The sequence below is a fragment of the Hippocampus zosterae genome, chromosome 9 (assembly GCF_025434085.1).
Source record: "Hippocampus zosterae strain Florida chromosome 9, ASM2543408v3, whole genome shotgun sequence".
NCBI classification, from domain to species: domain Eukaryota; kingdom Metazoa; phylum Chordata; class Actinopteri; order Syngnathiformes; family Syngnathidae; genus Hippocampus; species Hippocampus zosterae.
In genome coordinates this window covers 25,735,705-25,758,879 of record NC_067459.1, presented here as the reverse complement: position 1 = coordinate 25,758,879, position 23,175 = coordinate 25,735,705, and the positions used below count along the sequence as shown (strand labels likewise).

At 48.3% G+C, this 23,175-nt stretch overlaps 2 protein-coding genes and 1 long non-coding RNA gene across 3 annotated transcripts; 1 reads left to right on the top strand and 2 right to left on the bottom strand.

Annotated features, from left to right (window-relative positions):
- Positions 1–2,632: 2,632 nt before the first annotated feature.
- On the bottom strand, positions 2,633–15,146 carry hcfc1a (host cell factor C1a). Its single transcript, XM_052076758.1, has 28 exons — positions 14,999–15,146; positions 13,929–14,129; positions 13,320–13,468; positions 12,742–12,902; positions 12,454–12,662; positions 12,244–12,328; positions 12,016–12,122; positions 11,752–11,931; positions 11,418–11,660; positions 11,162–11,310; positions 10,895–11,077; positions 10,562–10,786; positions 10,055–10,159; positions 9,758–9,974; positions 9,240–9,376; positions 9,003–9,150; positions 8,690–8,910; positions 7,703–8,528; positions 7,345–7,487; positions 7,085–7,219; positions 6,102–6,318; positions 5,748–6,017; positions 5,233–5,339; positions 4,996–5,130; positions 4,744–4,929; positions 4,246–4,543; positions 4,100–4,163; positions 2,633–4,009 (listed from the first exon to the last, which is right to left on the bottom strand). Exons 1-28 carry the CDS (start codon positions 15,003–15,005, stop codon positions 3,970–3,972), a joined length of 5,148 nt encoding a protein of 1,715 aa, XP_051932718.1. The 5' UTR covers positions 15,006–15,146; the 3' UTR covers positions 2,633–3,969.
- A 2,770-nt stretch (positions 15,147–17,916) lies between these two features.
- Positions 17,917–19,855, top strand: opn1sw2 (opsin 1 (cone pigments), short-wave-sensitive 2). The gene is made up of 5 exons (XM_052075393.1): positions 17,917–18,464; positions 18,732–18,900; positions 18,990–19,155; positions 19,236–19,475; positions 19,610–19,855. Exons 1-5 carry the CDS (start codon positions 18,086–18,088, stop codon positions 19,712–19,714), a joined length of 1,059 nt encoding a protein of 352 aa, XP_051931353.1. The 5' UTR covers positions 17,917–18,085; the 3' UTR covers positions 19,715–19,855.
- Positions 19,856–20,285: 430 nt separating this feature from the next.
- LOC127607255 (uncharacterized) lies at positions 20,286–22,673 on the bottom strand. Its single transcript, XR_007964037.1, has 2 exons — positions 21,038–22,673; positions 20,286–20,845 (listed from the first exon to the last, which is right to left on the bottom strand). It is a non-coding gene; the product is annotated as an uncharacterized LOC127607255 (long non-coding RNA).
- Positions 22,674–23,175: the final 502 nt, after the last annotated feature.

The window sequence follows — 23,175 nt, the reverse complement described above, 5'->3', positions numbered from 1 at the left end:
TACAAAGTGCTGTCCGTGGAGCAATTGAACATACTAAACACATGGGTCATAAAGACGGCAGAAAGCGATTGGGAGTCGGACCGCTCTCGTTTGTTGTCGTAGGAATTATTTTGGCTCCGCGTTCGGCACTTTGTAGTTTAGAAACAAACACAGCCGAGTGGCGTTGACAGGCTACAAAGAAGGATTTTTCTGAGGTGGCCATGCAAAGCGCCGCAGTGACGGCGAGAGATGCGGTCCGATACCACGCGGGCTGGATACGCACAAGTCGGCACCGTGGCGGCCATTTGATAGTCAAAGCGGCGCCGCCGCTCTCTTCCCTTTGTTCATTGACAGTTTGCAGGGAAATCAGGGGAGAAGAAGATGCAGCGGGCGTTTGCGCAAAGTGCGGCAATTACAGCACACCGGCAGCAATTAGGAAAGAGAGAGAGCCGACGTATGCGTGTGGGAAAAGTAGGACATGCCGCTATGACCGTCAAGCAAATTTCAATGGTGACTCAAACACGATTCAAAGGCGGAAGAAGAATCGGAAGGTGACGCCGACGCGTGTACGGAAAGCCTCGTCACTTCGGGGACGACGGAGTTCATGTGTATCGGTACAAGAACGCCGTGGCGAGCACGTGCGAGTGAGATGAGCCCCGACTGGGTGGGGATGTGGCTTGCGCCGCCGCGGGCCTGGCCTGCGCCACCGAGATAAGCGCTTATCAAGATGAAAGGAGGAGGCCGGCCATTCGACGCCGTCGCACACGCAAGACAATAACGTCCGCACTTTATAACGTCCGCACGGGCAAGGCTCGTTCGGTCAGACGCGGACAAGGTCTCGGCCGAGGCCTGCATCGTCTCGTTTGGACACCATCGAGTCCAAATGAGACTCCACACACGGTTTGCTGTGGTGTGTCACAACCCAATTCAGAGGAGTGACAAACAATTCCCAGGAAATCAACTTGTGCGCGTGTGTGTGTAGACCGTGCTCTTATCTCTGCCCCACATGGCCTCCTGGGACCGTGAACGCACACACCCACACACACAAACTCGCCTTTTACTGATGCCACTCGTGGCTCTTGGGGCCTTGACAGCGGCCACTTGTCGTTTCCAAAGGAAAGGAAAGCCGCTTTCCCACAGCCAAGCGTTTACAGCGTAACGCTTGCGGCCTTCCACAACATCAATCCCCTTTCCGCTTTGCATCCAACACTCAAAACAGCTGTAAAAAAAATATCCATGCATCCATTTCCCAAACCGCTTGAGGGTCCCGGGTGTGCCGGAGCCTACCCCGGACGTCTTCGGGCACACTGAACCGCTTGCCAGACCATCGCGGGGCACGCAGAGACCAACAACCATCGGCGCTCGCACTCACACCTTGGGACAATTTGGAGGGTTCAGTCAGCCTGCCATGCAAGTTTTTAGAATGTGGGAGGAAAGCCGAGTACCCGGAGAAAACCCATACAGGCACGGGGGAGCGGGGGGGGGGGGCATGCAATCCACACAAGAAGGCCAGAGCCGGGATAGAACTCACGACCTCTGAGGTCTGAGGTCGCCGCGCTAACCGCTCGCTCATCGGGCCGCCCCTGTAAAACCCAACAAAGAAAGAAATTGCTGCAGTCGCGTCTGCTGATAGGCGGGGTGGAAAAAAGAAACCAAGCGCGTGTGTTTACCATGTTTATTTTTTGGGGATGATAAAAGATACATTACTCCCTACGGTACAAAAAGAACCCCACACACATTTGAAAATACAGGACATTTCCAGGCAACTTGGCGACCGGCCGAGTGAGAAACCCGAAACGACCGCCAGTGCTGAGCACCACTCGTGGAGGGAAAAGTTCACACACACATTTCGACACTGCTGATGGTGACCTAGCTAACGAGGGTGCAATGAAGAGTGACCCCGCAAAAGGTACTGAGGAACCAAAGGACACACTTGAATACCACGTGAAGAGAGAAACAAAGCTTTTGTTTTTTTTTGGTTCCTTGTAGAACCTTCAGCGTATGATCTAACTTAAGGCATCACTACCAAAAATACACTGCTTTTGCATGCATGTCTAGTTTTGCTCAACGGACACAGCGATACGCACAAAAAAATAAAATGATGCATATGAAGAGAAAGTTCAGCCAGAGAAAGAAACCGAGCGACGCTCCAAACGCTAGCATAGATGCCCAACGGTGACGTGGGCCAGGCCAGTCTCACCACAACAGAGATGGCGTGGCCTCGCGCAAACAAACTCGCGTGCGGTGGGACGACGCGTCCCGGTACTAATTGACGCTGCATTGTACGTTCAGGGCATCGCGAGTCTCACGCGGGGACTCGGCTGGACAACTAGCAAACTGAAAAACAATCAGGGAGCCTATAGGTATCTTTGTATATAGACGTTTGGTGGATTTTCTGTTTTTTTTGTCTTTCATAGTAAATACACAAAAGGCAATGACGAGATGACCAATATGTCAAAAGTTTGTCACAGGTAATAATATAAAAGGCCAACGTGATTTCTTGGTTTTCTTTTATTCTTGCTCTATGAAGGAACTAATTTACAAGTGAATACGCCTCCGTTGGCCGTTCAGCTCAAGACAACCTGGTTCAAAGCCACACGGGTTTGCGCCACGCGGCCGGCACGCCGTCTGCCGTTTGAAATACAGAGTCGTGGAAGGGAAAAACAAAATTAAAATTTATTAAATGGATTCACATACATCATTAGGATTGGGGAATATACCTACGTGTATAATTTGACAATCTAAAAAAAAAAAAAAAATGAAGAGGTGAGATACCACATTCATGAGCAAAACAAGCAAAGGACAAGTGAGTGGGATGTTCGGGGGTTGGGCGTGAATGGCGTGAAACTCCATGTTTGGCAAAAGAAGCAAAACACAAGCATTGGGAAGGTTGTGGTAAACAAAAGTCAAATCTCTCCCCGGGTCCACTTGAAAGTTCCCTTCAGTCCTATAACCTCTGCAGTTCTACTTGGAGCAAATACGTACAATAGTCTCGCGCTTTCCTTCTCAACATGCAACCAACTGAATGACAACTTTTAAAAATACAGTGGCAACTTCAACATGGCCACCCATCTGCCCACAAACAAACTAGCAGGGAAAGGATGAACAATCAATTAAAAAAAAAAAAAAAGTTTTTTATGCACACAACATACACACAGGAGGGGGGGGGGGGGCTTTAAAAACAAATACAAAAATAAACTACACAAAATGATCTGCACGACCGCTTGCTAATTTTGGGGGAAAATTTTGCAATTGTGTGTGTGTGTGTTTTGAAAGTCTCAGTCGAAGCAAAGTTCAAGGTCAATTTCTCTACAAATTGTCTTTTCTTTTGTGTTTTTTGACCATATCCGGATGCCACCAGTCCTCATCTTGGGGTGAAAAGCGCAGCGATGACGTTACCGGGATTCCGTCACTCGCGTCTGGATGAAACAATTTAGAGCAAACAAGAAAGGAAAAAAATAATGTCCTCTCATCAAGGACAAGTGCTTTATTTGATTCCATACCGATTTCTCCTGTCATCGAATCTAATGCCTCCACACCCTTGTTCCATCACTGTACATTTTGGATGTAGTCTCTCTCTACATCCCCTCAGGATTCAACCCCGGAAGAAGAAAAAAAAAGTAACTCAGCACTCAGTCTGGCTCCCCGTTTGTGACGATGCAAATGCTTCTCTATGCTGCTAAACTACTGAACCCCCCCCCCCTCAAAAAAAAAAGCAAAAGTTAAAATGGCGGTAAGGGGATTCGACTGAAAAAAGAGAATGTGCTTCTAAGTTGATGTCGCTCTACAAACACCACGGCCAACGGAACATGGACAGAAGAGGGGTTTTTATCTACAGAAAACATCTCGGATCGACTTTCATCTCCGCTTCATTCGGCTGCTCTGCCTCCATTGGCGTCTGACATTGAGGATGAAGAGGTCTTCCTGATAAAAAGGACAGCAAGTAGGAAAAGGACAAAGAGGGGCGGCGGGGAGCATCTCTGGCCAACCTCACTGGTCCGTTCTCGCTTTCTTTGGACCAGTAGTCTTACTGGAAGGGCACAGACAAGCAGAACGGGTACGACGCCTTTCAATGCCGAGTCTGGCTCGCGCCGCCAAAAGGTCAACGGCAAACACTTACGTATCAGGAGAGGCACCGGGTCTTTTGGCTGCCGGTTTTGCGGAGGCGCCGTCTTTGCCGGATTCTGCAAAGCGGACCGCGCCCGTTTAGAAACATCATCCGGCGGTGTCGCGCGCAAGCTTTCGTTTGCCGGCGGTGGCGCTCACCCTGCAGCCATCGGACTTGAGTGGCGGGACCGTAGCCCTTCTCGTTTCGGGCGGCGATGCGGAAGATGATGGCCGGCTTGGTGGTGTAGTCGATGTGGGCGTTGGAGAGGCTGGAAGACTGCACCAGGCAAGAGGGGTTGGGTCCGCAGTACACCCGCATAAACGCCAACTGGGCCGGAGTGGAGGCCTTGGCTTCGGCCGTCTGGTTGCTCTGGATGGCCAGGTACACCGAATACTCGATGATCTTGCCTGACGTCACCGAGGGAGGCTCCCAGGTCAGGTGAGCGCCATCGGGGCTCTGTGTCACACACACACACACACACACACATTCAGAGGTTATTTCCTCGTAACAGAAGAACACGGGGCAAGACAATACGGCCTCACCGGAAGATTTGACATCTCCGAATCCCATTTATTCCCATAAACTCCAATATCAAGTTGCAAGTTGAAAAATTCCAAGAATTGTGCAGCCCAAATTCAACAGACACGGACGTTTACCTTGCTGATTTTGATGGCACACGGTGCCCCGGGGAATCCGGGCAGGCAAGTCTTAAACGCGGATATCTCCGAGAAGGCGCCGCGGCCGCAAGCATTGATGCCGGCGACACGGAACTTGTACGCCGTCCCGGGCTGAAGCTCCATTTTCTTCATCTGGCCGTAGTCCGGAATGACTCCAGAATCGTCCTAACGGGTAGAAGAGGAAGAAATATGAAAAAAGTGCATCACAAAGCATATCAAGAGGACACTTACATCTCCTTGAGAGTCATCTGCTGGCACATAGAAGTGAGTGACGACCATATTTGTCACTTTGACGATTCCAACATCAAACCATTGGTTCTCTTTCTTCACAGCGGGCTTGGCGGGGGTTGGCTGAGGGGCTTGCTTCTGCACACAAACGGAATGAGAAGGCGTTGAGACGAGGCAGACTCCTCCGCAGCCCTTTCTCCGCAAGAAAAGTCAGCGAGGCGCTCGAGCCCCCGGACTCACCTCTCCCTCAATGCCATTGGCTACTTCCGCGAGTGCAGCTGCTGCTTGCAGCTTGGCCGGACTGGCCACAGACACAACCGGTGCAAAGGTACTCGAAGGAGCGAGTGCTGTGGATAAGTAGCAAGACGGGAAACACGAATCCAGCAGAGTTAACAACGACAACAACAAAAAAGTGCTACGCCTTAAGCCGAGCACGCAAACTAATAAAACTGAACCGAGCCAAGTATCGACCACCTCTGTAGCCAAAATGCCTAAGTGTAGTCAATCATGTGGCGATAAGGTCAATGCCCCCCTCAAATGCCCCCCACTCTGTTATTCTCGCCTGTGTTGCTTTCAAAGAGAGAAAAATGGATAATAAAAAAATATATATATAAATATTACACGCACGCACGCACACAGGCAGGCAGGCGATACATCTTGAAAAGTTTCTTGATAAGAACCCTCGAGGGCGTGGTTTTTTTTTTTGTGTGTGTTGTCCACAATTGTGGAGTTGGAGCGCACGCGGCGGGCCTTACTCTCAGCGGTGGTACGTGGCAGTAGGGCGGCCACTGCACTTGTTACAGCAGCAGCCATCTCGCTGTGTCCATTGCTCTCCACCGAAGGGTCGTTGAGGCTGTCGGCAGGGGCCAGGCCCTCGGTGGGCACGTTTGTGTCCACGGCGGCCTGCTGGGCAGCGGCCTGGGCCTCCTGAAGCTGCTGCTGGACCAGCGCTGCCAGCTCCTGCTGCGTCAGCATGATGGGGATGCTGGTGGTTTGCTGGGCCTCCCCGGCCGCGTCGGCTTCATCTGCGCAAAAACAATTTGCGTCCGTACCTTTCGACGCAACATTTGCGGCCTTTTGGGGGCGGGGGCGGGTTAAACAAAACTCACTTATTACGGCTTGCTGGGCAGCCTGGAGGACGGCTTGTATGGCCAGGGCTTGAGCTTCCTCGGTAGCCGCCGCCTGAGCGGCGGCCTCCGCGGCCGCCGTGACGGCGAGCTCCTCGTCCGATAGCCCCGTCACCATCAGCGTGGCCCCCTGGCCCTCGGACATAAGCTCGGATGGCAGGTTCAAGGCCGCGGCTGTGGCTGCTGCCGCTGTGTCTCCCTGACAAAAACGTGACAACAATCATCAATTGTAAAAAAACAAAAATAGCCAAACTCCATTTTGACTTTGCGTGACATAGTCCAAATAGGATATGCAAGTACTCCAAAAAGTACTCCGAAGTCCAGGTTTTCCCCTTGAATGTGGGTCCCAAGTTCAACCAGCATGTCGACAAAAAGATGCAGCAGCGTTTGCATTGTTCAGCGCATGAGCAGGTTTGACATTTGTGGCTGGACAACCTTGGACTTCTTCACCGCGGTTTATTAAGAACACTGCCTTGCAGCCTCCCCAATCACCTGACCTGGCTCCATGTGATCCCCCCCCCCCATCTTGTTTTCAATTGTTTTTATTGCTTCCACAAATGCGAACCAAGACTTGCGCGCTTTCAGCGTAGCACCACAACATTCCAGGTGGCACTGACGGTTCTACAGGAACAGATGCACCGTAATTGTTTTCCACAAATGAAATGATACGGTGTGGTTGAACAAGTTGGTGTTGAAGTATGGAATGCTCACCTCTCTTCTGTTTAACGTTTGAGTTTGAGTGACCTACAAGTGGGAACGACATGTGCCTGAAGGAAAGCCTGCCGTGTCTCATTGGGAAAACTGTGCAGATAAACACTTTCTAGATGGTCCCTACATGGCAACTTTTCACTCATACATCGGGTGGCTGTGCTCGCTTAGAAGCACACACCCCAAAAAATAAAAAATAATAATAATGGCATCTCCGATTGAGCTTCGGCACAAGAGTCGTGACACCATCGACTTACTTCTGTCTGAGTGTCCATAGGGGTGGCTCCCTCCTCTGCAGGTGCAGCTTCTGCTGAAGCGGTCGCTTCAGTCTGCATGGGTTCTTCTGTGGAGCTGGCCTCAGTGCTCGCCCCTTCTGTGATTGATGAGATTGACTGGATGGAAAAGGAAACGCACAAAAAAAAGATATAAATATATCTGGATGTCTCGCCTTTACATGTCAACACCGGTCAGGCAGAGATCGAGAGGAGATGTGCCACAACCACACAGCTGTTCTTACAGGTACGGATGGCCCGGGGGCAGGAGTGGATTGAGTGACGGTAGTGATGGCCCTGCCCTGGGTGCTGGTGACAGGGGCTGCAGTGGAGGAGGCTTCTTCAGTGCCGCCGCTGCCTTCGGTGACATCATCTGCCTGCTGGGCTGCTGATAGATGGTCACAGACTCTGATGGTTACATTTGCAGTCAAACCAAAAGCAAAGCCTGTCAAGTATTTTCACATCTCCAATTGACAGCCGAAAAACAAACTCAATGCACCTTGAATCACTTGTTGTTGTCTGTTTAAGAGGGAGGAATTTTCATTTGTGCACATTTGACAATAAAGTTGTACTTGACGCGTGGTGAAAAAGCTGCTGCTATACCTGTGCCTTCTCCTGCCTCAAGACTGCTGGTGGCAGTGGTGGCTGTGTTGGTGGTCCCGGTCTCGTGTGTTTCGCAAGGTGGGTTCGAGCAAACTCTTTGAACGGCGCCACTTGCCGAGCTGGTCTGGTCTCCTCCCATGCTGGAGGTGGCCGTCGATGGCGTGTTTGTCGTCCCCGTCTCGTGGGTTTCACATGGCGGGTTGGAGCAAACACTCTGCGTGGCGCCAGGCTGGCCTTCACTCATGTTGGAGGACGCTTGGGTGGATGTGTTGGTGGTGCCGGTCACGTGAGTTTCACAGGGAGGATTGGAGCACAGCCGCTGGATTCCTCCCATGCTAGCTGATGCCGTGGTCGCCGTGTTGGTTGTCCCCGTTTCGTGGGTCTCACGCGGCGGGTTGGAGCACACAAGGAGAGCAGGCATGCTCGATGACGCCGTCGTAGCCGTGTTGGTGGTTCCCGTTTCGTGGGTCTCGCAAGGAGGGTTCGAGCAGACCGGTCCCGCTCCAATTGTCGCAGAGGAGGTGGTGGCTGTGGTGGTGGTTCCCGTTTCGTGCGTTTCACAGGGTGGATTGGAGCAAACTGGACCGGCTCCCATGGCGGCAGACGATGTGGTGGCTGTGTTAGTCGTTCCCGTCTCATGCGTCTCACATGGCGGGTTAGAGCAGACCAATGTTACGGTGCCGGACCCATCGCCAGCAGCACCGGCCTCGGAGGAGCTGGGCTGCTCAGACGTGGGTGAAGCCAGGATCGACACCGGTAGATCCTGCACTGGCTGGGCTTCGACACCGCTGGGAGTTGTGATCAGAGTGACCTGGGTGGGCTGGTTCTGGGATGACGGAAGCAAAGGATTAAAAACAAGAAACTCCCCTTTTCAATGGCAGTTCGCCTTCTACTTCTGTACCGAGCGAACGGTAGGCAGAGTGGATTGACCAACAACGGCTCTGATGCCCCACTGTCAAAAGTAAAAAACAAGAAGCGGCGTTTCACCTGCACTGTGATCGTGGAAGAGGGTAGCGGAGTCGCAGACGTTAGGGTGGTCTGGGCGGCAGACACAGTTATCGCGGGCGAACTGATGATCTGATTTGATAGGGTAGCAATGGTGCCCAATGTGGTGATGGGAGTCACCAGAGATGCGTTTGCAGTGTCCACGGGGCCACCTGCCAGGCTTGTGGAGACGGTGCCCGTCACTGTGCCGAGAGAGGTGACACCTAAAAAAGGTGAGAACAAAAGAATACAATGCCATTGCGATGTCCAGGCTACATCCTGCCAAAATTACAAACAACTTTGGTTCTTTTCATACCAGTTGTTCCCTTGACAACCAGGGTTGTGACTGTGGGCTTGACAGCAGATACCGTCACCGGCGTCACGAGTCGAACACCGCCGACTGTGCTCATGGGCACAGTGCGCAAAATAGTCCCGGGCTGCCCTGGAGCACCCTTCAAAACAACCTACGGACATAAGAGTCGCCGCGAGTCATATTGCACGTACACGGCAAAACAAGATAGCAGCTAACGTTTTAGCACATGGATGCACGTACCTGTGTTAATCCTTGTTGGCCAGCTGCCGTTCCGAGCTTGGGCACTGCGGTAATAATTTTGCCAGGTGTTCCAGTGGTCATCACCTTAGTTGTAAGGATTGTAATTGGCGTTTTCATTCCGGTAGTGCTCGTTACACCTACAGGTCCAACAGCCACGCATTACATCAAATTCTAAGACTTACGCTGGTTGTAGTTCTTGCAAGTTTCTCAGCTGTGGATATTTTTGCTAAATGTTATCAGTCAACATACATTTACAATCAACTGGACAAAATTTTTGGGGAGATTAAAAAAAAAATAGAAAGAAAGAAACATTCCTTACTGTCACCGTAGCATGCAATGAAGTGGTGAAGTGGATCAGAGGGTAGGAGGTTAAAAAATAGGCATGGTACCCACACAGAAACTTATTTGGTTGGGTGTTTTCAGATGAGATGAGAATAACCAACTTTAGTGTTCTACTCTTAATTATCAATGTTTGAGTGCTGGCAAAATTGAGTGCAAATAAGTCAAGGGGTTCAGACCTGTTGCTCCGGGCTGGGTCATAATGGCCGACATTGGGATGGTTTTGATAATAGTCGGGCCCTGTTTAGTGGCATTTGAAGAGACACCACTGATATTAAGAATTGTGGGCTTGTTTCCGACGCCTCCAGCCTGGGAGGTGGTGATGATCGTTGCAGGCTTTCCATCAGCAGAGGTCACCAGCTTGAGAATGGTGCCGGCTGGCAGGGGACCCTTTGTCTAGAAAGCGACGGGAAAGAAAAAAGATGCAAACTATCTGGAGAGACATTCTTGTGCCTGCATGAGGGTTTTTTTTCTACCTGAATTATTTGGGTGAGAGGGTTCGTGGAAGCCTGGCCAGTGACAGCTGATGTCTGCACTGGTTTGGTTTGAACCACAGACATCATCTTGCCAAGGTTGGAGATCTGCCAGCATAGGAGAGGGACTGAAATCATTCCATCTTAACGGCCTGATTGTCCTGACGATTAGTAATGTGGCAGTCGACTAACATTTCTTGCTCCCCCAGTGCTAACGGGATATCATTTTGACACGGTGAGGCCAAACATACCATTTTTGTGTGTAAAATGTACCACACAGCCTGATTCATAAAACAACATTCAAAAAGAAGCACACGGTCTTCTGCAAGCATACAAAACACTGTTGCAGACATATTTTGTCCAGAGATGGGCATTTGTGAAGCAGCTTCCTTCAAAGAAAAATTGGTAAAGCAAGTATCTTGTCATGTTCGTAGGTACACAACATTATTCACCTCTTGAAACATTCTTATCTCTACCCATTGCCAGTTGTAAGTAATGCAGGTTTCTCACCAGAGTGCCACCGCTGCCCATGGTGAGGGGACTCTTGACCAAGGCAATGGTCTTGGTAACTCCTCCCATCACAGTGGTTACCACCTGGGCCTGCTGAGCCACAGTGACCGCACCAGACTTGTGCACAGTGATGATGGGCCTGGTGGTAGTGGTGGGGGAGGATGTACCCGCTGTGCCCACCTGAGCTGCAGCAGTCTTCAGCATGCGTGTGGCAGGGTTGCTGACCTATATTCACAAAGTTATTTAAACACCTTGCTCAAGACTGCTAGACGTACTTTGAGATTGTATCCACCCCAACCCCCAGTCTCTCTCTCTCTCTCATTCGGGACGTACCATGACTGGCGAAGCCACTTTCACTGTGGTTGTGCCAGGGGAAACGGCGACCGTTTTGAGAATCGTGGCACCTGCGGGAACATTGAGCACCGTTCCAGCAGAGGCTGGCGGAATCTTCTGTGTCGCTGCGGCTGCAGCAGCCAATGCTGCCATGCCACTCATCTGAGGGCTACTTCCAATTGCCTGAAATCAGAGAACGTTGGAGATAATTGCTCTTTTGACCATACGACTGCCAGAAACTCATCTGAGCCGCATAGCTGGTCTTACTGAGCCTTGGGTGACCTGGGCAGGCACAACCATTCTGACACCAGGAGGAAGTGAGGTCACAGTGACAGGAGATTTCCCAGGTTGGCTTGGGCGGACTGTGACAACTGATGCACCTGTAGCAGATTGCTGAGCAGCAACCTTCAATACAGCTGTAATAAATAAATAAATAAAGGATGTGGTCAGCCTTTTCGTACTAAACACTACCGGTAATTGGAGCCGCCCCCTGCCCCAAAAAAGGAGGCAGCATCAGTCATACCAGCTTGTGGCAGAGTCTGTGGGGAGGGTGCCGCAGCAGCTGGAACGGGGCTCTTAGGAGAGTTCACGGGTTGCGAGGGGATCGAACTCATGGCCGGCGAGGCTGCAGCTGGCGTTGCAGGGATGTCGTATTTCTGCAGCTGCAACAAGTATGTGTCCGCAGTGGAAACTGCACCCCAGCTCACTTCAAGCGAGTTTGTATTGGCACGGACCAACTGCACCCGAGCGGGGGCATGCGGCCGCTCTGGTGGTGCGGAGAAAAAGCGCGGGGGGATATTCAAATGATGGCAAGTTTGTGAAAATAAAATCTAAACGAACAATTAAAATATACATACCGGTTTCCAGGTACCAGAGGTCTTTACAACAAACTTGGTTGTTCCATGCTTTACGGTATCCATCACGGCCGCTCCAAACATACAGTCTGGAATTGATAGACACAGCGCAGTGGCCGGCGCGGGCCCTGGGAATGTTGTCTTCAAGGGTGTCCATCAACACCGTCTCCCAGCACATGGTGTCTGAAGAGAAAACCAAAGGCTGTCAACAATCTTGCATCCAACTCACGTCCATGTTCAATGAAATATAGAAGCAGTCAGCCTCACCGAGATTTAAGCAGGCCAGTGTGTTTGTGCACTTCCACTCTTTCTCATGTGTTGCCACTTTGACATCATCCATTACCAAAGGAACCCATCCGCCAAAAACATACATCCTGTACCGTAAACACAATCGCAATTACACATTAGACAACATGGTACGTTTGGCTGGCAACTGGAAAATGAAACAACAGACACCAAAGCATATGAGGTAGGAAGGAGCAGTAATCATCTCACTTATTTGTGATGGTAGTGGCAGAGTGTAGACTCCTAGGAAGTGGTGCCGTGCCACTCACTGACGGTTTGTTCCATGTCAAGGTATCTGGAGTTGACGGCAAAGTCAGCAAGTATAACACTACCAGCATAAAACAATCACTACCCCTCAAAGGGATGTGATCTCGCTTTGACAAGGATTTTAAAAATGTAATGAAAAAGTTATGAACCTACCAATATCGAGAGTCCACAGATCTCCAAGACGACATCCACTCATCCCCCCGTAGATTATCAGGCGAGACTTTCTACTCGTCTTTTCTGTGTAAACCACCGCAGTGTGGCTCTCCCGGGGAGGAGGAAGGACTCCATATGCGATTGGAATATCCCATGCGACAAAGCTGGACCCGGCACGCAGCTCGAGTATGTACAAATCATTCAGGTATCTGAGATCAAATGAAGCCCACATTTGTTGGGGTCATTTTGCACACAAAGCCAAGATGCCAAACACATTGAAGACGTTACCTGGGAATGTTGTTTTTTGGATCCTCACTGTCATTGGCAAGTCCGCCAAACAAGTAACATTTGTTTCCCACGAGGGAAAAACTGTGACCAAGACGTGGACATGGAGGCGGGCCATTTTTAGGATTTTTTGCTTTTAACTTTTTCCATTCCCATCTGCTGGCCTAAAACAGACACCAAAGTCTAAATAATATTGGAGGCATCAGGTGAACTTCATTTCCGTTTCCAGTCTCCTAAATATACTTGAAAAAAATGGTACAGGATTCGGACATAACTTTCATCACAAACAACTTTTCATCAAACCAAGCGAGGCTTTCTGCAGGCACAATGACGATTCGGCACAGAGAGCTGCTAGCAAGGCTATCGATTAAAATTGACCGTGGAAAACACAGTTTTCTTTCTTCAAAACAAGAATTAGGAAAATATTACACCAGTCTAGTAACTAAATAAAAGTTAGACTGGAACCAGGGAGTTAGAAAGACAGACGTCACTATGTATTTGAACTTATCAAACCGAAACAAAAAACAAAAACACATGCATGTTGGGGGGGGGGGGTGTTGGGCACTGATGAGAAAACGTACCTGTAGTTCATAGAGATCATTGCTGTACTTTCCATATTCCACCATACCTCCAAATACCAGCAATCTTGTGCCATCACAAACAAAACCATAAGCAGCACAGCCAGGTGGAATGTCACCACGGACAGCAGGAATAAACCACTGGTTTGTTGCTAGGAACACATACCACATTACAGTAGAATATTATACCACAATATAAACAAGGACATTTCACTCACCAAGATGGTGACAATTCAGATCTTTTTTTTAATCAACATTTTCACAGAGTACTTTTCTAATTCATCAAAAGTATCCAGTTAATCGAGGAGGATACAGACAATACAGGTTCAACAATTGCTTCTCGTTTTCACAGGAACTCCCAACGAGAAGCATCCATTTTATTTTAGCCCGCCTTTTTTAATAATCAATACCACCCTTTGTCCGGCAGAGGGCGATACGTACTTTTTAAAAAAAATTGTTCAGGCCTGCATCAGCCTGTACGTAATCTTAGACGAAAGTTTTCATCGTGTCTGCAGGTAGACTTTATTTATGATACAACGTTCAGAGGTACGGCTCATGTTCTGCAAACACACGCTCCAGTAGTAAAGATATTAAATGCAAATGTAAACTTACCAGTATTGTAGACATGTAATTCATCCACTATCCCCTCGTTTCCACCGCCAAACACAACCATCAGTTCCTTGATGGCCACGGCTCTGTGTCCATGTCTGGGCCGGGGAACGGGGCCCGACCAACCAAGGACCCGTTTCCACCGCGGTTGCAGAACCGACACCGAGGTCCCAGTCACCGTGGAACCAGGGACAGACATGATTTCTGTCAACAACAAAGTTAACACGGAAATTTGACTGTGTTAAAGGCTCGACTGGATGCAGAAAAATTAGAACGCGTTAACTTCTAAAACACAAAGTTTTCACAGTAGCCAACTTATTCGGTGCGCCCGAGTCTAGCTTCGCCGTTAGCTTTGTTGTAAACGCTTGCCACCAACTGAAGCCAGACGAGAGCATCTTCTACAGATTAATATTTCGTGAGCTATGTCCGACAACAACACTGTACATGTCAATAAATAACACCAATTATCCGCGTTCGGCCGTAGGTGTTTCGAACCATTGAATTCGTCCCATGGAAGCCGCCATCTTGTAACCAAACAAGCCCCCGCAAACGATATTGCCAGTCTGAAAAATGGCGGAAGCGAATGAAAGGGGAAAATACACAACCACCGACAACATTCACTAAGAAAGGTTATTCAATGCCGTAAACCGCAACAAACGGCAGACGACCACGCATAGTGACGTGCCCCGCTGCAACTCCGATATAAATCGCAGTTAAAACTCATGATTAGCAGTCGGCTTTTTTTCATGCCTCTCTGGGAGTCGCCATATTGTAGCTAGTAAACTTAGCATTAGCTGTAGCTCTTCCGAGGCATTTACGAATAACGGAACATCAAATTTTAGCTGGCGCAACACAGAGGATCGCAATCGTCAGATGTCTTAATTCACATGTTTTTATGTTTTGCCTAGCAAAGCACAAACTTGTCATATTTGCTAGTGGAACTTCGCTTGCAATCGCGCCTAGCGGCTCAAACCAAAAGGCTTAGCTCGACCAGCTAGCATCTGTCAAAACGTCGCATTTTTTTACAATTAAATGCAATGTATTTTCGCACCATTCTAATATGCACACATTACCTTGCATAAGCAAAGTTGCAACGAAACTCTTGAATTGTAGCCAAGGCTAGTCGAACTACATTAACAGAGTGTTATTGTGTTTCATGCCGTCAGTGGAAGCAGCCATCTTTTCACAATCGGCCTGGTTGTACATCTCCCACAAGAAAAATGGCCGGGCGGTTTGTCACAACAAAACAGTCTAAACTCAAAACGGGCAATTTATTGCAATATTTACGTACCTAATTCGATGTAGTATTTGTAAAAGCACGGATGGGTGGTCTTCTCTTGTGGTAATAATCCAGATTCATTCGATTTGCGAAGAAATTTATCCTCTCATGCCTGCCTGGAAGCTGCCATCTTCTTGACAACCAGAGGCGCAGGAAAATGGAGAGAGTTGGCGTCACCCAAAGCAAACATGGCGACGGAGAACAATTTGCTGACTATTTTGGCCACAAATTAAGAACTTGTTTCTATTTACACCAATCAATCCGCGAACCGTGACATGTGCGAAAAGAACATTTAATAAGATTTCCAAATAAATATTATGCTCATGCTTCTCAACGCAGAACTCGTTACAACACCTACCAATAATAGTCCGGGGTTTATTGTCCCTTACTAAAGATGGCGACATCCGTTTTTTTATTTTATCCCCCCTCCCCTTCCCGCCCCCCAGTGTTGCGGTGTTTTTCACACTACGCAAAACTAATTTACACGTGCGCGTCAATTTACAATACTCGTATTCCGGCATCTGATATACAATTTTCGCTCATGTACTGTACTTAAAAAGTTACCACGCCCACGACTAGTATTAATGCTTACCCCTTCCATTAGTGTATAAGATGTTCAATTAACATTAGTACATTATCGCGTTCTTTTCTTCAAGTGTCTGAAAACGTTTTAATTCAAGAATAAAACATTTTGACCGGACAAATATAAAGGTTGATATGTCTTGATTGTTGCCGGAGACGCATTCTTTTATATTTTATTGCTCTCTATTGCAAAATTTCCATTTGGCCCTTTATTCGGCCTGGTAAAATTATCCACATATTTCACAAATCTATGCTTGATGAACAATCGATACTGTGCTGCATACCCGGAGAGGGCACGATCTGTAATTGAGAGCGTCAGTAGAACAGGCGAACGGACTTGAAAGATACTGACGAGCCAAACTGTATATAACGACAATGTTACTGATCAACAGCACCACACCTATCAATAAACTACCACAAATCTCCACGAAGCGAGACTGAACGATTCTCACACGAGGTCAATATTTGCAATGTGCTATTTGTCCGTTAGATGTCAGACTTCCTCCTCTGACCTCTTGCAGTACTGGACTGAGCCGCGTCATGGGAGAAGAGTGTTCGGTCCATTCAGTGGACATTCTTTCAAAAGTCAGGCAGTGCTTCTACCTGTTTCTGGATCAGCGTATCGTTATTAATTCAACATACGTAGGTTAAAATATAATTTGTTGATGACTGAGGTTTTGTTTGGGTGTACAGTATCAATTCTTTTTTTTTGGTTCAATACTTCAAGTAGTCTTTAAACATTTTGTTCATAGTTCGGCCTATCTAAAATCATGATTTCATTCTTTACTGTCTTACTTTAGTGAGAAAAAATATTTGTTACACATCTCCATTAAAATTACATGTACGGTATATTTCATTCAGTGTCATTTAAAAAAAACGAACAAAACAAACACAATCGAGTTGTAGTTTCAGGTGCTCATACACTCATGAGACTACTGGAGTGTGCAAGCGGGTTTAACAGGTCAGTAGGGCTCACAGGAACACCTTGATCTTTTGCACCGCCTTGAGCTGCTTCCCTTGGTTTATATACCGTAAGAGCATTAGGGAGCGGCCATGAAGTCAACTTTGAAACCCAAAGAGCTCATGATGTATTAGCCACGCAGCAAAAGAAGACTGGTAAGATCCTTCCACCCAGACAGGAAGACAAACAGGGAGCATTCTGGAGGTCACGCGGAGAAGAATGGACTCAAAAGCTTCCCCGTGTTTGTTAGTGGAACGAAGAAGAAGAAAGGTGCCAATAACAACCACCAGCGCATCTCTCCACGTCCTCCCTGTGTCACGTATCGTTGAAGCAAAGCAAAAGAGACCCCGGGATTTAGTCTCTCAACAGCGGCACGATATCAACGAGAGATGGCTCGATCGTACGCTAGACTATTTTTATGTCCCTCGGTGACATACGTCTTGACATGCAACGAACGTTATCACTCGGGAATCGACAAATGATTCTCAGGAATTGGATTTCAACTGCCATCGGCCCAGCTGTTCTCTGTATTATTGACAGCCCGTTTTCCATTTGTTTGTTAGGACTCTCCGAAACGACCAGCGTGGCACGGATCACTCTTTACCATGACTTCTTGCACTTGTCCTGAGTGCTCATGAAACCAATGACGGAGGCAAAATGCCTAAGAGGCCACACAAATCCCAAGTTAAACCAGCAGAGTGGATTACACACGGCTGCAGCGAGCCCGATTAGAAGATTTGATGCGGTTGTAAACCAGATTAGCAGCTAAAGACTTGCTCTGCGCTTCCTTAAGAAAGTGGGATTAACCTGTTTAAAGTCATTTGCTCTTGAGAGCCACACTTCATGTCGATCTGCCACCAAAAACGTGGAAACGTTTGTCGATAAACGCTCACGCAGAAGCCCCATCGGTCGATATTCCGACAATCTGAGCAAATGTGGCGCCGCGGGCCGAGGCAACCCCAACGGCCAGCCTGTGCTGCGGCCGCTCCCAAAATGTATCCCGCCTGCTGTTTAGCCTATTTGGCAGCACGGGCCAAACAGGAACCGCTAAATGAATTACGCCAATGGAGGCAAACTTAAATCATTGAGTCAATTATGGAAGTCACTTATCCCATAATGGGCCTAAGCGGTTGCCTTTGCCCTTTGTATAAAGGGAGCCACCGCGCGGGGCCGACTAAGACATTCGGCACGCTGGCGTCGTGGCACTCGTCGACTTGACTCTTCTTGATTTGGATTCATTTGCCACACGTGATCGCTCGAAGGAAGCCGTCGAGGTGTTTTTGGTTTCGGTGACATCCCCCCGTTCCCCCCACAAAAAAAGAACAAAATCCCCGAAAAATGAGGGGTCATCGAAGCAACGAGCTGCCCGAAGATTTCTGGATACCCGTCCCTTTGGACACCAACAACATCACAGCGCTGAGTCCGTTCCTGGTTCCTCAGGACCATCTGGGGAGTTCCGCCACCTTTTATGGCATGGCTGCGTTCATGTTCTTTCTCTTTGTGGGGGGGACGTTCATCAACGCCCTCACCATCGCTTGCACCATCCAGTACAAGAAGCTCAGGTCCCACCTGAACTACATCCTGGTCAACCTGGCGCTGTCAAACCTTCTGGTGTCATGCGTGGGCTCCTCCACCGCGTTCTGCAGTTTTTCGTCAAGATATTTCATCCTGGGACCGTTGGCGTGCAAGATCGAAGGGTTCTTGGGGACGCTTGGCGGTGAGCTGAAACTTGCATTTCAAACAAGGGGCGCGATCCTGCGTGAGACCTTTCCCCTCCTCCGACGCAGCCGCGTGGAACGATGGCTATCGTTGGCTAGCGGGCTTCTGCGGAGCTTGCTGATGAGCTGACCATTTGAAACTGACGTGTTGGAGGGAGGAAGGGAAACATCTCAGGCAGGAACGAGCGCACCCCTGATTCCAAAGATACGCAAAACCCGCACGAACGGATTGAAGAGCCCTTTTAAACCCTTTTTTTTTTTTTTAGGTATGGTAAGCCTGTGGTCTCTCGCTGTGATTGCTTTTGAACGATGGCTGGTCATTTGCAAGCCTCTGGGAAACTTTGTTTTCAAACCGGACCACGCCATAGTTTGCTGCGTGTTCACGTGGGTGTTTGCATTGATCGCCTCGGCCCCGCCGCTTTTCGGATGGAGTAGGTCAGTGTGGGCGGAGCTTCGCACTTGTTGTCATCGCGCGCAGTAGAGGCAGATTGCCAGTGTCGATTTTTCTTTTGGCTTTTTTGCAGATATATCCCGGAGGGTCTCCAGTGCTCCTGCGGGCCAGATTGGTACACCACAAATAATAAATACAACAACGAATCCTACGTGATGTTCCTCTTTAGCTTCTGCTTTGCCGTGCCGCTTGCCACCATTATCTTCTGCTACGGTCAGCTGCTCATTACGATGAAAATGGTAATCTGAAGCGCAGAGGCCATTCATTCCGGAGCTTCCCAGATGTTCGCTCCTAACGCGTTTTCTCTCTTTGCGCACAGGCGGCAAAAGCGCAGGCCGAGTCTGCCTCCACTCAGAAAGCAGAGAAGGAAGTGACCAGGATGGTGGTTATCATGGTGATGGGATTCCTGGTGTGCTGGCTACCGTACACGACCTTTGCTCTTTGGATCGTCTTTAACCGCGGGCAGTCCTTTGACCTGCGAATGGCCACCATACCTTCTTGCTTTTCAAAGAGCTCCACGGTCTACAACCCGATCATCTATGTCGTCTTCAACAAACAGGTCCGTTGGATTTGATTTCGCCCGACTATCCATTGAACAAGAACAAGAGACCAGAGTACCCGCTGCTCAAAAAGCCAGAGTCCAGCCTGTTCGTGATGATTTTACTCCTCGTTGTTTTCTTTGCTTCACAACAGTTCCGCTCGTGCATGATGCAGATGCTGGGAATGGGTAGTAGTGAAGAAGAGACATCGTCATCTACGACTTCAGTGACCGAAGTCTCCAAAGTCGGGCCTGCTTAGAGGGCGCGCTTGCGGATTTTGATGCCGCTGAAGAGTCAGTCACTTGTAAATAATATCAATGAATGTTTTCGCAATGTTAAAAAAAACAACCAAAAAAAAAACAACAACCCAACATTCTAATAAAGTCATGTGCTTTTACAACTTTTGTGAACTCACCAAAATATGCAAAATGGTGAAAAAATGAAAAAAAAAGGGTGACAATTCTTATTTTCAGTTCTGCTCACCAAATGCGCACATGAGAGAAAAATGAGAAGAAATCCTCCCACGCAGCTCCGAGAAGACTTGGGTGTCCCCGTTCCTTCAGAGACCAACAGCATCACTTTATTGCACCTCCTCAGGTGCACCCCAGCCATCTTCAGGCAGTAGGCGGGGTGCACCCTCAACTGCTTGCCAGCCAATGGCGGGCCACACACAGACCAAGAACCATTCGCGCTCACAATGACACCCCGGGACAATGTCGAGTGTTCCATTTGACAACTACAACATAGAATACAATCTGAACATTGATTGATGTAAAAGACGTATGGAGACGTATGACAGTATAAGCAATTACAAATAAGTGTCGACTGTGTGAAGTAAAAAGGATTTTATTCAACATGAAACAAACAACTATAGCGTTCCTGCTTCACCTGTGAAAACATTCAGCCAGCGAATGAAACGTGCCCTCTTCCGGTCTGGATGCGTCAGAGCACCGATGCAGAGGCGATACACATGCGGATATTTTACTGGCTATACAGAAAATTCTGTACGTTATCATGTGTATTGATGCGAGAGGTAAACTGCACCCACCCCGCCCCCATAAAACAAGTAGACAGCTTTTTTTTTGTTTGAAATCACATTTCATATGCAGAAAGATGCGGCATGAGCAGACCTCTTGATGGTGCCGTGTTGATTATCCTCAGAAGGAATTCTTATCTATGGCGCAGACGATAACGGGAGAACAGCGGGAGAAACGCACACGTGCCGGCGACAAGCCATCTGGTTTGGGCTCCGACTGAGCCCGTTTCACAGGAACGTTGACTTTGAAATAGCGCCGACCTGTTGCAAGCCACCTCAAATCACGATCACCCTTTTCATCCATGAATTTGCACCGCACAGCACGATACACTTGTTGACGTACCCGTCGGGCTCCTTGAAAAACAAAAGGACGAAAGAGAACCACGCGGTTATGATAGTCTCTTCAAATGTAGAATTTGACATTTTGCACTTGACTGGCAAGGAGGTTATGAGCTGATAGCAAATGAACACGCGACTGGAAAAGTTGCCTACAGTTCAGTCGGCATCAGTGTCACAAATAACCTCAAATGAAAAAATTGCGCCAACCCGCAAATGAAGATATTATTCCAAAATCAGCCTGGTAACCTGAAGAGTCTCAACTCGTGTTGGTCATCGGGAGTAAATCTGAGTTCTGCTAGTAGTGAACTTTTACTGAACGGGAATAGTTCAGAACTAGCGGAATTCCAGACTTGCCCTCGAAACGTCAGAGTTGAGCCGTCAACTGTCCTCCGAAGAGAATTCAACAAAGAGCTACTTGCAAGAAAAGCAAAACATGCAGTTAGTGAGAAACGCGTTCAAGGGCAAAAATCTTCCCACCCCCTTGAAAGGCATCCATCAGCAGGAGAAGTCCTCAGCGCTCGTGAAGCAGCCATCAAATATGCAAGCCATCCACAAGTCAACCTCTGAAAAACACAGAACGGATTACAAAACCGTGCCGAGCAGTTCCGGTTAAACTCTGATTTATTCCGGAGAGATTAAATTGTCAAAGCAAATTAAACGATGGTAATCTGTCCCGTGGAGAGACCTGAGTTGTCCGTATAATCTGCTTTAGACGGTTGGGGCATCAGAGGTGTATTTCACTCGGTCACCTAGATAGATGTTTTTTTTTTTTTTTAGAGGGCAAACAGTTGGTCCCACGTTTGCTTTAGGTTGCGACTCCTCAATCGAGCTGTGTGCGCAAACTCTCGTTTGCGTAACGGTGAGGACATCTGCCCCACAGGAGAGAGGTTCTCCGGTTCGATCTCACAGAGCGGCCTGGCAAAGCGCCTCACGTGGGTTGATGTTTTCAACCGCTCAATCACAGATCAGCAAACACACTTTGAAAAGCTTCCTTAGTTGCTTGCAATTAGCGTGATAGCCAGACAATCATTTGACCACATACCGTACATATCAATGTACTGTACGAGAACAATGAGCGCAGCCCGAAGGGGGAATGAGGAAAATGGTGGCGGAAATCGATCTAATGATGGAATAGGTTTAGATGAGAGTGAAGAGAAAGGTTGCGATTTTTGAACACCTGCTTCTGATCATGACATTGATGATTGTCAAAAGTAAAAATCCCCTCAATTACTTTATTCATGGCTCGTGGAATAAATATCAGGCATTGCCTTCTTTGTCATGAGTTAGTGTGTTCCGCCTTGTTTTCTTGGCCGCACAAAAGAAATCGCATGTGTTAATCACCCACCGCCGCTCTGCCTTCTCCACGACGTGGGCGATGACGTGAGCGTTTCGGATCAAAAGGCTGTTGAAGAGTCCTGCTCCGAGGTGAACTCTCTTTACAGGGAGATTATTTGCACCAAGCAGTAAAAACAAGAACAAGTCATGCTGGGTCGAACGGCAAAGTGGCCTAGATAGTCAGTTGGCCACGCGGTGGCGCTGTTAGGAGTGAGGCGGAGTGCTTATGCCCTCGACACTGCCCTCGGTGTATACCGCAGTACATGCTGGAAAGTCGTGAACACACACACAAGAGAAAGAGAAAAAAAAATCAATGCATCACATGATGCAAGACGACAACACAGAACTAAGGTTTTCCCTTTCCAGGGTATTATTTGATTTTCGGCAAATTCACACCATTCAAGCGAGAAAGAAGGCACAAACCACAGAAAAAGAAGACATGACTGACAGATAGGAAGGAAGAAAAGAAAAGTAGATGGAGACTTACGGTGCTAGCTGCTGGCAGGAAAAAATGTAAAGAAGTAAATCTAGAGATACCGCATCCCATTTGCCACCTGAACGGCCACGCGACAAGTGCAACAGGTCGTGACATGTTGTTGCGGTTTGTATTTTACATATGAAAGTTGTCAACATGCATCGCGCACAAATATAACGTTGATGACTCATGTGAACCGTGCATGTTATTGTGCAGTGGCCACGAGTAACCTCCAATTGTGACATCAGTGAATGGTGAACAAAGGACAGAAAAGAAGACGATCAGGCAGAAGTCTGCCCTTTCACTCACTCCTCTTCGGTGTCCATCAAAAATTCCTCCATAAACTTCAACTTGTTCAGAATTCAGCAGCCCGGATCATCACGAGAACCCCCTCCTTCCATCATATCACCCCATCCTCCGACAGCTCCACTGGCTTCCTGTCAAACTTAGAATCAACTTCAAAATACTTCTCTATACATTCAAAGCCATCCATAACCTTGCGCCCCCCTATCTGTCAGATCTTCTTCAAATCTCC